Source organism: Meriones unguiculatus, chromosome 8, assembly GCF_030254825.1.
Source record: "Meriones unguiculatus strain TT.TT164.6M chromosome 8, Bangor_MerUng_6.1, whole genome shotgun sequence".
In the NCBI taxonomy this organism is placed as follows: Eukaryota; Metazoa; Chordata; class Mammalia; order Rodentia; family Muridae; genus Meriones; species Meriones unguiculatus.
The window spans coordinates 20,008,304-20,022,379 of NC_083356.1; the positions used below are offsets into that span (position 1 = coordinate 20,008,304).

General features: G+C 39.7%; 1 protein-coding gene across 1 annotated transcript in view; it reads right to left on the bottom strand.

Annotated features, from left to right (window-relative positions):
• The window catches only part of Ep300 (E1A binding protein p300), a 68,052-nt gene that overhangs the window by 13,777 nt on the left and 40,199 nt on the right, over positions 1 to 14,076 (bottom strand). Inside the window, exons 13-22 of the mRNA XM_021646489.2 lie at positions 13,199 to 13,336; positions 11,253 to 11,684; positions 10,493 to 10,672; positions 10,215 to 10,359; positions 8,492 to 8,610; positions 6,701 to 6,940; positions 5,964 to 6,052; positions 4,209 to 4,289; positions 1,788 to 1,844; positions 1,156 to 1,233 (exon numbers count right to left, since the gene is read on the bottom strand). Coding sequence (XP_021502164.2) covers positions 1,156 to 1,233; positions 1,788 to 1,844; positions 4,209 to 4,289; positions 5,964 to 6,052; positions 6,701 to 6,940; positions 8,492 to 8,610; positions 10,215 to 10,359; positions 10,493 to 10,672; positions 11,253 to 11,684; positions 13,199 to 13,336 — 1,559 coding nt within the window. The remainder of the gene's footprint in view (positions 1 to 1,155; positions 1,234 to 1,787; positions 1,845 to 4,208; positions 4,290 to 5,963; positions 6,053 to 6,700; positions 6,941 to 8,491; positions 8,611 to 10,214; positions 10,360 to 10,492; positions 10,673 to 11,252; positions 11,685 to 13,198; positions 13,337 to 14,076) is intronic.

The window sequence follows — 14,076 nt, forward strand, 5'->3', positions numbered from 1 at the left end:
CCACATGGTGGCTCACAACCATCTGAAACCATAGCTGGTGCCCTCTTCTGACACGCATGCATGCAGGTAGTACATGTTATGATAATAAAAAGTTGTAAGTAGTAGTAATCTGCTAGCCTGTGGGCTGAGAACTGAACTTACAGAGTATCTGCAAGAGATCTACTCCAGCCTCAATGATTGTCTTTAAAAAGAAAAACAAAAATAAACTTTTATTATGTATAACATGTTCTGCCTGCATATATGCCTGCAGGCCAGAAGAGGGCACCAGATCTCATTATAGGTGGTTGTGAGCCACCACGTGGTTGCTGGGAATTGAACTTAAGACCTCTGGAAGAGCAGCCAGTGCTCTTAATCTCTGAGCCATTGTCTTTAACCAGCTGACTGATCTTAAATTCTGAATTGTAAGAATTCTCTTCCAGAGAAACGGGAGTTCAATTCCCAGTCCCCACATGGCAGCTCACAACTGTATGCAACTCCAGTTCCAGGGAGTCCAATACCCTCAAACATATACGCAGGCAAAACACCAATGCACATGGAAAAAAAAAAAAAGATTGTAATTATCAACAAACATTTTCAATTCTGGTATATTTATATTTAGAACAGTTAACACTGGCTTTAATAATAGTACAACATTTCCTTCCTTTCTTTTTTGGAGGTTTTCATTGTGTGGTCCAGATTTAAGATTCTTTAATGCATACAGGTATCTGACTACCAAAGGCTGGAATTATAGGTGAGAGCCACCACACCTGTCCAGCTATTTTACAGGTGTTTTGGTTATCTTAACACTTAAATGGTGAGTGCTTTATTCAGTGTGCTAACTCCTCAGCTGCTCTTTATAGTTTTAAAATGGGTTTGTACTGATCCTTTTCCAATCCCAATGGCAGTGTTAGGATAGAACCCAGAGCCAAACTTATGGCAGGCTTGTGCTGTTCCAGTAAGTGAGATTCCTGATCCCAAAGAATGATGCTTTGTTCAGGTATGGTAATGCACACCTTTTATCCCGGCACCCAGGAAGCAGCAACAGCCTGGTCTATGTAGCATGTTTTTGTCCAGCCAGAGCTACACAGTGAGATCCTAACAAAACCAGTAACTTTGAATACTTAATACAGTCATGAAGAGAAAACAAAACACTTCTGCCAATGTCCTAAGCCTCACCCAGTTGGCCAGATGATCTCATGGTGAAGGACACAGATCTGGTGCATCTTTCTTCCACATTCTGTGCACTCAACAAACCTGGAAATAAAAAATATAAATATAAATTCTAAGACAGACCTTGAAACAACACCAACCAAAAATGTTCAGTAGCTCCTGTAAATTTTGACAATTCAAAAGATCTTTCGTGCCCAAAGAGTTAAAAAATTTGCTTAGCTGAGTGTTTTTTGTGTTTGGCATTAATGTTATAGGGAAAGCAAACTTCAGCAGTTACTAAACCAATGAACCAAAATTTTAATCTAGAAAGGCAACAAGAGATGGCAACTACTGAAAACCTAGAGTCACCCTACTATTTTCAGAGCAAACAGAGGGAACCTGTACTTTTCAGTGCCCTGGGCTCAGCAAGCAGACAGGTAGTATAAGAGATTTTAAGTATGCACTGGAAGTAATCTGATGCTCGATAGGAAACATTAAAATAAACTAACTGTAAAGGTGATAGCCTGAGCCCCTGAATTTTTCTTACATTCCTAATAGCTATTAACATTTATGATATGCAAATATCAGCCAGAGAATATTAAGTTGTCTTGGAAAAATTTAGGCCCAGATTATACTAACAATTCATGGAAAATACTTACAGTTCAGGATCCAGCGTATCATTTTTTCTCTTGGAAAATTGTTCTTTATTTATTGTACTAAAAAAAGAAAATGGACATAAATGAGAAAATAAAACCCCAAAATAATGACTACTAAAATATATAGCAATGTGAATGCTGTTTGAACAAAATTCATTTTTTTTCCTCTTAAGACTGGATTTCCCTGTGTGTATCCCTGGCTATCCTAGAACTTGCATTGTAGACCAGGCTAGCCTTGAACTCAGAGACCTGCTTGTCTCTGCCTCCCCAAAATTCATTTTCTGTAAGTATTTCTTGGGTCATAGCAAATTCAGTTGTATATACGGAAATGTTCTCCAATATTGCATATTTAACAGACATACAACCCCTCTGGAAACAGAGCATCTTATATAGCTATTGCTAGCCTTGAGCTCACCTGCCTCTACAGTCCTAGTGCAGGGATTAACGAATATGCTAATATGTACAATTCTTTCCCTTTTAAATTCTGGTTCGATACAGTGTAGTGTATATACTTTTTATAATCTGCTGTTTCCACACTGTGAACATGGCGTTCACTCAGAAGGCAGAGCAGGTGAGTTTGAGGCCAGCAAGCTCTACATAGTGAGTTCCAAGACAGCCAGAGGTACACAGTTGAGATTCTGTCTTGAAACAAACAAACAAACAAACACAAAAGAATAGTTTTATTTGGAATGCTGAGGACAGAGAATAGCCTGGAATTTGAGGCTAGTGTAGAATACAAGGTAAAATCCTATCCCAACAAAACTCCAGAAACAACAAAGAAACCGACTAGATGACAGGTAGCTGTGGTGCTGTGCATATCTAATTCAGAAACAGGAGGATCTCAAATTAAAGACCAACATGGGTTACATAGTGAGATCCTACAGGGGTGGTGATAAAACAAAACAAAACAAAAAAAAAAAAAAAAACATACAGCAAAAAGGCTACTTTTTCAGTATCTGAGGGAAGTTTGGGTTTAGAAACATGGTCGAATCTGTATTTTGTTGTTTTGGAAACAGTGTTTCTCTGTGTGGCCTTGGCTGTTCTGTACTTGCTTTGTAACCCAGGCTGGCCTTGAAACCACACAGATCCACTTCCCAAGTGCTAGGATTACAGGCGTGTACCAGCATCAATTTCTGCATTTTTAGGCAATGGTGAGAACAGATGCTAAGTGCATGCCTTAGGTTCCTGCAGTTATCTCAGACTAAATTTGAAGGATACATTTGTTTTCATTTCATACTACTTATTTTTCATAGCTTCCCATATTGTCCAGCACTGTCCCCCCCATAAAGAACAGTATCCAAATTAAAAGCGTATCTTACTTTCTAACCTTAGATCCTTACTGATTTAAGGTCTAGAATACCTGACAGGCCACAGCAGGAAAGTCCCTCCCTAGAGTGGACTTCTCTGGTTTTTCTAGGCTCCCAGCATCTATTCTGCTACATAAGTACCCAGCGCCTACCACATGGTATTTCAACAGAAATTAAAGGGAGTGTTGTTGTACAACATAAACTAGAAAATTTATCCAACTTGTCTCAGATACTTGTTTCACTAATACTATAAATCTATTTATCTTTAGTAAATATGAAGACATGGAAATTTGAAAATTTCACTCAAAAGTTCTTTGTTGTTTTTTAAGTTAAAATATACTATCTAATTCTATGTTAAAGAGACTAGGGCTAGAGAGATGGCTCAGTGGTTAAGAGCACTATCTGCTCTTCTAGAGATCATGTTCAATTCCCAGCAACCACATGGTAGTTCACAATCATCTATAATGAGATCTGGTGCCGCCTTCTGGTGTGCCGGTGTACATGCAGATAGAGCAAATAAAATCTTAAAAAAGAAACAATTTACAAACAAGCAAACAAACAAACAAAAAAACCCTAAACCTGGCAGTTTAGGCTGTATATTGAAAATTATCTTGGCATTTGCCAAACACTAAAAATGTATGAAACTACAAAGCTCCAGGAGGGCTCACTTAACTGTTTAGTAAACTCTACTAACTGAATGGTCTCCTAACCTACAAGAGAAGGTGTATGGGCATTATGAGTACAACTTCCTTCAAAGCCAATAGAGTTATGAAAAGCTTTTGCACAACTTTTCAATGTTAAGAAGACAGGCTCAACAAGTACTTATTATTAAGATGAATGTCCAATGCTCAGATAGCTCAGAAATATCTAATAGCATTCGGTTATGCTAACAGAATCTAGACTAACCAGTTGAGGAGCCAATAGCTATAGACAAGTATAGGTACCTCTATGTGAGAATACAACTGAGAATCAATGTCTAATTTACCTTAAAATCAGTTGTATTTCAATAGTGGGATACAATGTTGGACAGACACAGTATAAGATCACGTAGAAATGCTTGAGAATAATCACCTGAGAATGGAGAAGTAGAACAGCACACTCAAAATGATATACTTACGTTTGAGGTTGGGAAGGGTCATCCCCCAAAGAAACGCTCTCCCCTTGGATTTCATTGAAACACTTCTCACAGAAATGATACCTGTCGGCAAGAAGGCCATACTGGGGTGAACTGTTCCGTTCACACAACACAGCCCAAGCCAAGCAACGAAGCCACCAATCACAGCAGGCCAAGGAGGGGAACGGGAGCAGAGAGCAGGTCATCAACGGCGACAAGGACATTCAATGATGCAGATTTATGGGCCCCACAGTTTGGGTTTGTTTTGTTTTTTGTTTTTGTATTTATTTATTTTTTTGCAATCAAAGCCAAGTGCAGACAACGACAAGCATGAGGGAGAAAAAAAAAACAAAACAAACGAAGAAATGAGGGATTGCAAGACAACAAAAAACAAAAGCAAGACAGGACAACACAAAGCAGAAAGCCAAGGCAAAGCACATATTAGCATTAAATATCTCAATGGGATCACAAGTAGCAAATGATTACAGCAAATAAAAAAAGACCTTTCATCTAGATCCACACTGCTTGATTTTACTACCCAGTGGTACTGCACACAGATTTTTTTTTGGGGGGGGGGGAGTGGATTTTTTGAGAGAGGGTTTCTCTGTGTAGCCCTGACCATTCTAAAATTTGCTCTGTACACCAGTGTGACCTCTTAACTCTGAGATCCACCTGCCTCTGCCTCTCCACTGCTGGGATAAAGGTGTGAGGTACCACTGCCAGGCAAAATGCTATCTTTTTAAAGGTTAATCTGTTGACATAAAAGAGCATAGTAATTTTATATGCCAGTTTTTTGGGTTTTTTTTTTTGTGTCATTTTGTTTTTTACTAGATTGGACCCCTCCTAGGTTTCAAGGAGTAAATAAAACAAGCCTAGATTCTATACCTGGAAATTAGCATTAGAAACTAACGTTACAGTAAATAAAAAATTAGAATTCTAATGGCTGGAAACCAGAGCTCACATGTTCAATCAAACAGAACACCATAGTGTTGGCAGCATTAAAGAAGCACAGGGCAGTCACTGCTCCCCCTTACTGTTCTGTTGCAGAGGTCCAAGAACACTAACTAGATGAGCCCTAATGCAGGCCGATTACTACCAACAGACTGAGTACTCATGATCCAGAGATTAGTGTATATACAACTTATGTGATTATAGCCTCTGGGCAAGAGAAGAGTAAGGCAGAGAACCCTGTATACCCAAGTCTCTGAAGACTTGGGTATATGTATTTTCTTCTCACATTTTCTTTCTTTCTTTCTTTCTTTTTCAGACTGGGTCTCATGCAATCTAGGCTGACCTCAAATTTACTTCTGTAGCCAACTAAGGACAACTCGGAAGTGATCACAGAATCTCTACCTCTCAAGTGTTTGGATTATAATCATGAACCACTGTGCCCCATTTATGAGGTGCTAAGTTCAAACCCAGGCTTCATGCATTCTAGGCAAGGACTCTACTAATTACTAATTAGCTACTCCTCCCTCCAGGAGATTTCTTTATTCTTATTCTGCCTGACACAAAGTAAGTATTTTGGAAACCTTTTTATACTAAATCCAAGGTGAGAAAAGGTCACAAAACTTGTAAAGCTACTGTTTCTTTTACTAGAAAATAGTGTAACTTTGCAAACAAAAGCAAAGAATTAATGTTTTCAAGCAGGTAACATATGAACCACAGTGTATGTATGCGTGCACCAGAACATCTGGATTGCATGCACTTTCTACAGTAAGGACACATGTACCATGGTCCACACGTGGTTGAGCTTACCTGTTCTGGTAACTGTAATAAGTGGCATCACGTGGGATTGTGCATAACTGTTTGCCATAGCAACACAGTGTCTGTGGAGAGAACTCCAACTGCAAAAGAAAGTATTTGTTTAAGAGCACAAGGGCCTAAAGTACAAGGCAGAACAGTCACAAGAACAAATCAGAAACAAGCCAGCTCTCACCAGTAAATCACAATTAGCCACTTTAGTTTACAAAAACTACGACAACTTTACTACTCAATTTCAACAGGCTGAACAAACATATCTGTCCAACACTATTTCCATATACCTATATGCAACATGGGATGTAACACTGAGAACTGTTATGTACATGAAAAAGCATCATATGTGGAGCAAGCTGCACCCTTGGGGAACAAACTAAATAAAGCTCCTACTCCATGAGCTCAGCCTGATGACTCAATATACTAGATATGGCCAGCTTTACAAACAAGAGAGCAAGCAAATAAATAAATAAATTGTTTAAGTCTTCACAGAAAGCACAATCTAAATACATTGCTGTGTGTGCAATAAATGAACACCTTAGGAGGAAGGGCCTATTGAGGTCAGGCAGCACATTGGTAAAGTGATTCAATCATCTGTTTTGACCTCCATTAACATGGAAAAAAAAGAGAAGAGACGTTGAGACTCTGTCCAAGTCAGAAACAGGGTACTTTTAAGCCAAGAAAACACTAGATTCTACATATCTTAGGAATTAAAGGCAGCTCCAGAAGCTACTCACCTTTCTGCCGCAACAATATCCAAGGCTTTGCATGACAGGGTCAATTTCTTGCTCAAATACCTCAGATAGTTTGGAGCAATATTTGTAAACCCTTGATGTTTTACGGTTATATAACCAAGCATTGTTGAACATGAGCCAAATATCATCTATATATTGCCAGGGCTCTTGGTACTGTCCAGTATCTAACTTCCTCTTGATTGTAGAAAGATCCATGGGGCTCTTTACAATATCAAAGTAATCCTAAAAGTATAAGCAACACCACATCACATACTCATGAGCAGGGTATTTAGGGAAGACGGAGTATCTTCCTATTATCATCATTAACATCTTGACATGTCTACTTCCCAAAATTTGACTTAAGTCTGTCACTTCTTTAAAATATTAATATATACATATATGAAGAGGCTTTGCAGACTGAGAGTCTCCAAACAATAGGTCCAGATAATTTGTCACATACATACAACAGAACCAAATATCTTTAAATTTTGAGCACTAAAGAGGCATACAAATCATAGAATATCAGTGTTCTAAGGTAACAAAAAACATATGGAAAAAAAAATCCTGAATAAACTGTACCCCAGAAGAGCACTCCCAATACCAAACTTCCAAACTTTTCAACACTAACTTTGGGAAGGACATTGTGACAAATGCCTCTAATCCCAGCATGCAGGGAGGCAGGGGCAGTTAGAAGACTATGAATCTGAAGCCATCTGGTCTACATAGTCAGTTTCAGGCCAACTAGGGATAGATACACAGTGAGAGCACCCAACCTCACCCCAACCCCACGCCAGTATCCAAACAAAACAACAAAAAATCTTAAGGTTTGAAGTGGGGGGGGAGGGGAGGGAAGAAACACTGACTGATGATGGCTCAACAGTTAAAAGTATTTGCTGCTCTTATACAGGACCTGGGCTCAGCTTTCAGCGGTCAGAACTAGGTAACTCACAACACTAACTCCAGTTCTATGGGGATTTAACACTCTTTTGGCCTCCAGGAACCAGGTACCCACGTAATGTATATTCAACAGGCAAAAAATCATACACACAAAATATAAATCTTTAAAACTAAGGGACTTGTCTTTCTGTCCTGATCTACAGCTGTTCACGTGATAATAAACTGTTAACCCCAGAGCTGCAACTCTAAGTACACACAAGAGAAACAAATCTATAGCCACATAGAAATTTATCCACATTCCTGCAAGGTCAGTGCTAGAAGGCCGATGCAAAACTTAAAAGTTCAAGGGTCACTTGGAATGTAAAGTAAGATACTCTGAAAAATCAAAACAAAAGGGCAAAGCAGTTCTTATGTAAGACATTCACAGCACACGTTCTCAATAGCCAAAAACTGGGAATAACCAAATGTCTGCCAACTAAACATACACAAAACGCAGTAGCATCAAGATAACTGAGTATTAAATGATTAAAAGCACTGAATGAAAGAATAACATGGATGAATCTCAAAAAGTTATGTTAGTGCCTGAGGTGTGGGTCAGTGCAAAGCATTTCCTAAGTTTTCATTCCACACTGATTGTGACTCTCAACACCAGAATAGAAAAACTAAAATAGAAGAATCCAGAGCAATTAGGCAGCCCTAACTTTCGGAAAGTAAGAGTGCTGATTTTAATGGATATAGGGTTTATTTGGGGGAGGATATGAGAATGAATTAAAGCCATAGTGATAGTTGTGTAACAGTGAAAACACTAAAAATTTGCTCTGCTTCTCTAACATATAAATCATGTCCATAAAGCTGTTTCTCAGTTTAAAAGAAAATACAGAAATACCAAATACTTACAGGGATTCCTAGAAGCTGTGGGTCTACAGGCTGACGAAAGGGAAGGGATTCTGGGTCCTGCCGGTAAAGTGCCTCCAATGTTGGCATCAGAGCCTGGCGTAATTCTTCCGGTTTGAAAACTTAAGAAAGAAAAAAAAAAGTCCAAAAAAATCAGTTATTGGCTGAGCAAAAGGATGCTAAAAATATGTCCAAGTTAATGAATGTTCCTACAGCACCTGAAGAATCATAGAACACAAAAAGTTCTTGTCATTAGACTAAGAACTTTCTAATTTTTTTTAGCTCAGTTACTTTTCCAGCTACAGATTTACCGAGAACTTGGCAAAATAGAAAATAGATAGATAGATAGGCAGGCAGGCAGGCAGGCAGGCAGACAGACAGACAGACAGACAGACAGACAGATAAATCAAAGGCGCCTCAAAACACAGAAGAGACTTCATTAAGTAACAGTCCCAAAGATGTCTGTAGAAAGAGAGGTTCTGTCAAGCAAAACTAGAAATGTCATCCTCTTTGAGCTGGTGTGGTAGAAAATGGCTGCATTTCTAACACTGGGCACGATAAAACAGGAACATCGTTTTATCAGGCCGGGATATAAAGATTAAGGACAGTCTAAGTTACCTAGCAAGTCCCTACTAAGAAATAAGACTACAGGGCAGAGAGGAACCATACAATGAAATCCACTAACCAACCACCAAGGAATAAAAAAGAAAATGAAAGAGAAGAAAAGACTTTTTATGACACCAGTTTTGAACAATGGGGAGACAAGACCTGGCTTCTTCAACCTAAATTAATCAAAGGCACTGAGAAGAGTTTTTCATTAAAATGGGTAATACTTTATTACCAAGAGCAAAGACATGTTCAGCATTTAGATGATACATATTAGACTTAACCCTTGATTTGTGTAATTCAAATGGAATGCAAGCTACAAAGAATTTAAGAAACATGGCCAATGATTAAAAAAAAAATTGAGTTATATTTTTATCTGTGAGCATTTGTGTGCCTGTGTACATATGCTAAGACATCTGTGGAGATCAAAAAACAATTTGTAGGAGCTAGCACTCTTTCCAGCCAGGAGCCAGGAGTGTGTATGTGTCTGTAGAGTATGTATGGAGTCTGTATGTGTCTCTATGTCCGTAGATCAAGGGTTATTGTTAGATGGGTTTTTATTCAGGTCAATAACCTTGTTTTTGTTTTTCACATTTAAAAAATATTTTGTGTTTTTATGTTTGTTTGAATTTATATGCTAGAGCCTGAGGAGGACAGAAGAGGGTGTTTGGTCCCTGGAACTGGAGATAGAGGTAGTAAGCGAACATGTGGATGCTGAAAATTGAATCTGGATCCTCTGAAAAAGCAGATAAGGACTCTGAAACTCTCTCCACCCTATATCCTACCACGTATCAAAACAGTATCTTACTAGGAACTAAACTCACTAGACACCAAGCTATAGGAATCCCCACTTCTTTACTTTCCCATTGTCAGATTACAAGTGTGACACAAAGCCCAGCTGAGACAAGATCTCACTGTCTATCTCAGCCTTGCTTGAAATTTGCTATGTAGTGAACAAGGCTGTCCTTGAACTCAGATTCATGTCTCTGCCTCCCATGCACTGGGATTAAAGATGTACACACACCTGGCATATCCACACAAGTGCTAGAAACAACTCCCATCTTCACTATTTGTGAGCCAAGCATTTTGCCAATAAATGGTCTCCCTAGCCTTTACTTACTCTTCTTCTTTGACTGTCCAGGAGCTGGGGAAGACTGTGTAGCCGAAGTATTCGGCTGGTCTTCCTCCTCTTTTATTTCAGGTTTTAACTCAGTGCCTCTCTCTTCCGTTTCTGTAGGTTCCACTTTACCATCGTCACCTTTACCCTAGAAGACAAGGCAGGAATTTTTCAAACACACACCTGGAAATAAGAACATTACCATCACCTTATTTACTCTTCTTTACTATGGACACATACAAATCTCCTTTAATAACAGAACCTAACTGCTCTATTCTTACCTCCTGAGCATCATCAGGTTGAGCGTCTGCTGGTTCCGGTTGATCCACCTCCATCTTAACCTCCATTTTCACTTCCTGTGAAGGTTGCTTCTCAGGAATAGTCTGAGAATTCACTTCCGTGCTACTAGTAGATGGAGGGTTTGATACCTGGCCCTCAATGCTTACAGTTGGCTGAGAAAGCTAGAAAGAAAAAGGGAAAAATACAAAAAGCATGTCAATTTTATGCAATCAGAATTTATATTTAAACTACATGGAAGTAGCCACTGAATTTGGGAGCAATGTCACTGGATCCATTACTATGTTTCGTCTTCCTCAGCTCATTTTAGGAATGGGGGATACAGGACTAACCAATGTTGGCTAGTTGGCTTTACGTGAAACAGCTACCAAGGTTTTGTTGCTGTTATGTAAGTTCCAAAGATGACTATTTCAGAGACGCTGACAGTATTAAAAGTAAGATTAGGGCCAGGCAATGGTAGTGCACACCTTTAATCCCAGCAGATGGATGACGATATCACTGTCTACCCTTAAGAGTGTTCAGGCCTTAGAATATAGAAAGAAGCAAAAACTGGGCAGCAAAACTAAACAAAATCTTCCTTTTAGCCTTTCTATGCTAGCTAGTACTATGGGATAGAAAACAGAAAATAAACAATTCTAACTATGTACAAAAGAACAAGGGATGAAACAGAAGTGAAAGGAATGGTAAAGAAACACCACTGGAGCTTAACTTGCCCTATGGACACTCTAACACACATCTACTTACCGGAGTCGAAGGCTGAGGAGGCAGCAATGGTGCTGTGGGGGTAGGAACAGAGGCTGCAGTGTTCTGCTGTGAGCGAGGCTGTTGCTGGGACTGGTCAGCAGAAGGGGCAGCAGGAAGTGAAGGCTGAACTTGAGGAGGAAGATGTGTTGGTGGTGTAGGTGTCTGTCTAGATGGGGGATGCAGAGCTTGGGGTGGTGGTCCAGGTGGTATGGCAGGAGGTGTAGGAACAGGTGGTGGAATTGCTGTTGCTGGTGGTTGCTGAGTCCCTATGCTTGGGGGAGTATGATGAGGAGTAGGAGTACGACTGGGAACAGGAGAAGGTGAGTTCTGATGGGCTTGTTGAGGCAGAGTGGGACAGTGAATATGGCTCCCTTGAGACCCTGGAGGCATTATTGGAGAATTCACTGGGCAGGAAGAACTGGACATTTGTGCCTGTTAAAATGAAAAATATACAGTATTTACAAATACATATTATTTACTACACATAGTTCTATAAACAAAGAATAGCAAACTTTTTTCGTTCTAAGACAAGGTCTCACTATGCAGACCTGGCTAGCCTTGAACCAACAGAGATACATGCACATGTGTCTGTCTCCAGAGCAAGGATTAAAGGTGTGCATGCCTGAATACCATCAGTTTTCAAAAAGGAAAGAATGGACCATTCGAAATCATAAAGGGTTATTACTATTTAAGTGTAAGTGTTGAGTACCTGCATGTATACATTCCTACTATATATACGTTTCGAAAATCGGTCACTAAAGAGAATCAGATCCATTGGAAGTGGAGTTATAGGCAGCTGGAAGATACCTGATGCAAAACTGGAAACAGAACCAGTATTCTGAAAGAGCAGCAAGTGCTCTTAGCCTCAAAGCCATCTCTCAAACCCTAAAATGTTATTTTTAAGTATGTTTTCCTTGGCCAATCATGGTAGTGCAGGCTTTTAATCCCAGCTACTTGAGAGGAAGTAGGATAGTGAATTAAGACTAGCCTAGACCACACGGAAAGAATTCAAGGTAATCCTGAGCTACTATACTAAGATTCTGGCAACTGGTAGAACACTTTCAGTACATATGCAGATGCTGGATTTGACCCCTAATAATTAAAAAAAAAATGTTTATTTCTTCCATTAAAAAGACTGAGTGCCAGGTGGTGGTGGCACACACCTTTAATACCAGCAGTTGGGAGGTAGGGGAAGGCATATCTCTGTGAGTTTGAGGCCAACAAAGTCTACAGAGCAAGTCCAGGACAGGACTACACAGAGAGCCCTTATCTCAAACAAACAAACAAATAAATAAATCAAGAGTTTGAAATGACCAACATAATATCACAATACCACTGCCTCTTGCTCAAGTGCAAAACAGGGTGTGATAAGGCAAACCCAGAATCCTAGCTAAGCTAGGAGGCTAAGCCAGAGTATCTGACATTCAAGGCTTACAGTGAAGACTAGGCCAACTTGAACTACCAGAGACCCAGTCTCAAAACTCCAAATAATTTTTGTGTTTGTTTGTTTGTTTGTTTGAGACAGGGTTTCTCTGTGTAGCCTTGTCTTCCCTGGACTCGCTTTGTAGACCAAGCTGCCCTTGAACTCACAGAAATCCACCTGCCTCTGTCTCCCCAAGTGCTGGGATTACAGGTGTGCACTACCATGCCCAACTCCAGGTAAATATTTTTAAAAAGAAAAGAGAGTTTGTTTTTGAGTTAAAGGCCAGGCTTAAACACTAAAACCTGTCTCACTATTTTGACCACAGTTAAGAGGGCACACTTGTTATGACAACTAGCATCAGCACTTCGTGTCTACCACTCCAATCTAGGACCTTGCATACACTCTCCAGGGCAGAAGGAGAGAAGGGACCATATACTGCTATCCTGTATGTGAGCCCCATGGCCTGAGTACCTAAACCTGCACACACGCACACTTACGAGTAATCTAAACAGTAAAAACATACTTGAGACACTGGTGCTTGACCGCTGGATGGAGGCAAGGGCATGTTTGTTACATTCATTCCTTGGGATGGAAACTGAGTCTGGGAGAGGAACTGGTTCTGGCTGGAAGTCTGCTGCATTCGAGGTCCATAGCCCATAGGCTGCAAACACAAAAAACAAAACAAAAAATCCCACTAAACCATACAGCACCAATTGCTTCATTACAATTATTCTATTACTGTAATTAGCAATCACTCTTACTCTGCTATTTAGGTTTTGGAATAGAGAGAAAGAAAAGACAGTTCAGGGAGGAGAAACATGAGTAATAAGTAAAAGAACAAACCACTTAAAGAACCAAGAACAATAGACTCGTAACTACCAACATGTATCATTAAGAAACAAGAGGGTGAAGGAACAAAGGACATTTTCTTGGCAAACAGCTACCTAGAACAAGAAAGAAGCAAACTGAGTCCTCTCTTCACACTGGAGAGTAAATTAGTAACTGCATGGGCTGTTTGCTTCAACAACACAAACCTAAGATTCCTAAAAGGCTGGAAACAAAAATCAAATGACTACTGGCTAATGTGGTATTCATGATCTGCAAACATGCTAAGACTGTTAAACTTCACCTCTAAAACTGTTCTACACGAATCCAGACTGTCCTTTAACAAAAGGAAACATGGAGAACTAAGAAACATAATGTAAAAAATTTACTTTTCCCAGCACGCAGTGAGGCAGAGGCAGGCAGATCTCTGTGAGTTCGAGGCTAGCTGGGTCTACAAAGCAAGTCCAAGACAGTAAAGGCTACACAGAGAAACCATATTTCAAAAAAACAAAACAAAAAACCCCCAAAACAAAAAACACCCCATTTTTGTCAACTAAAATGGACAGGGCTCATGGT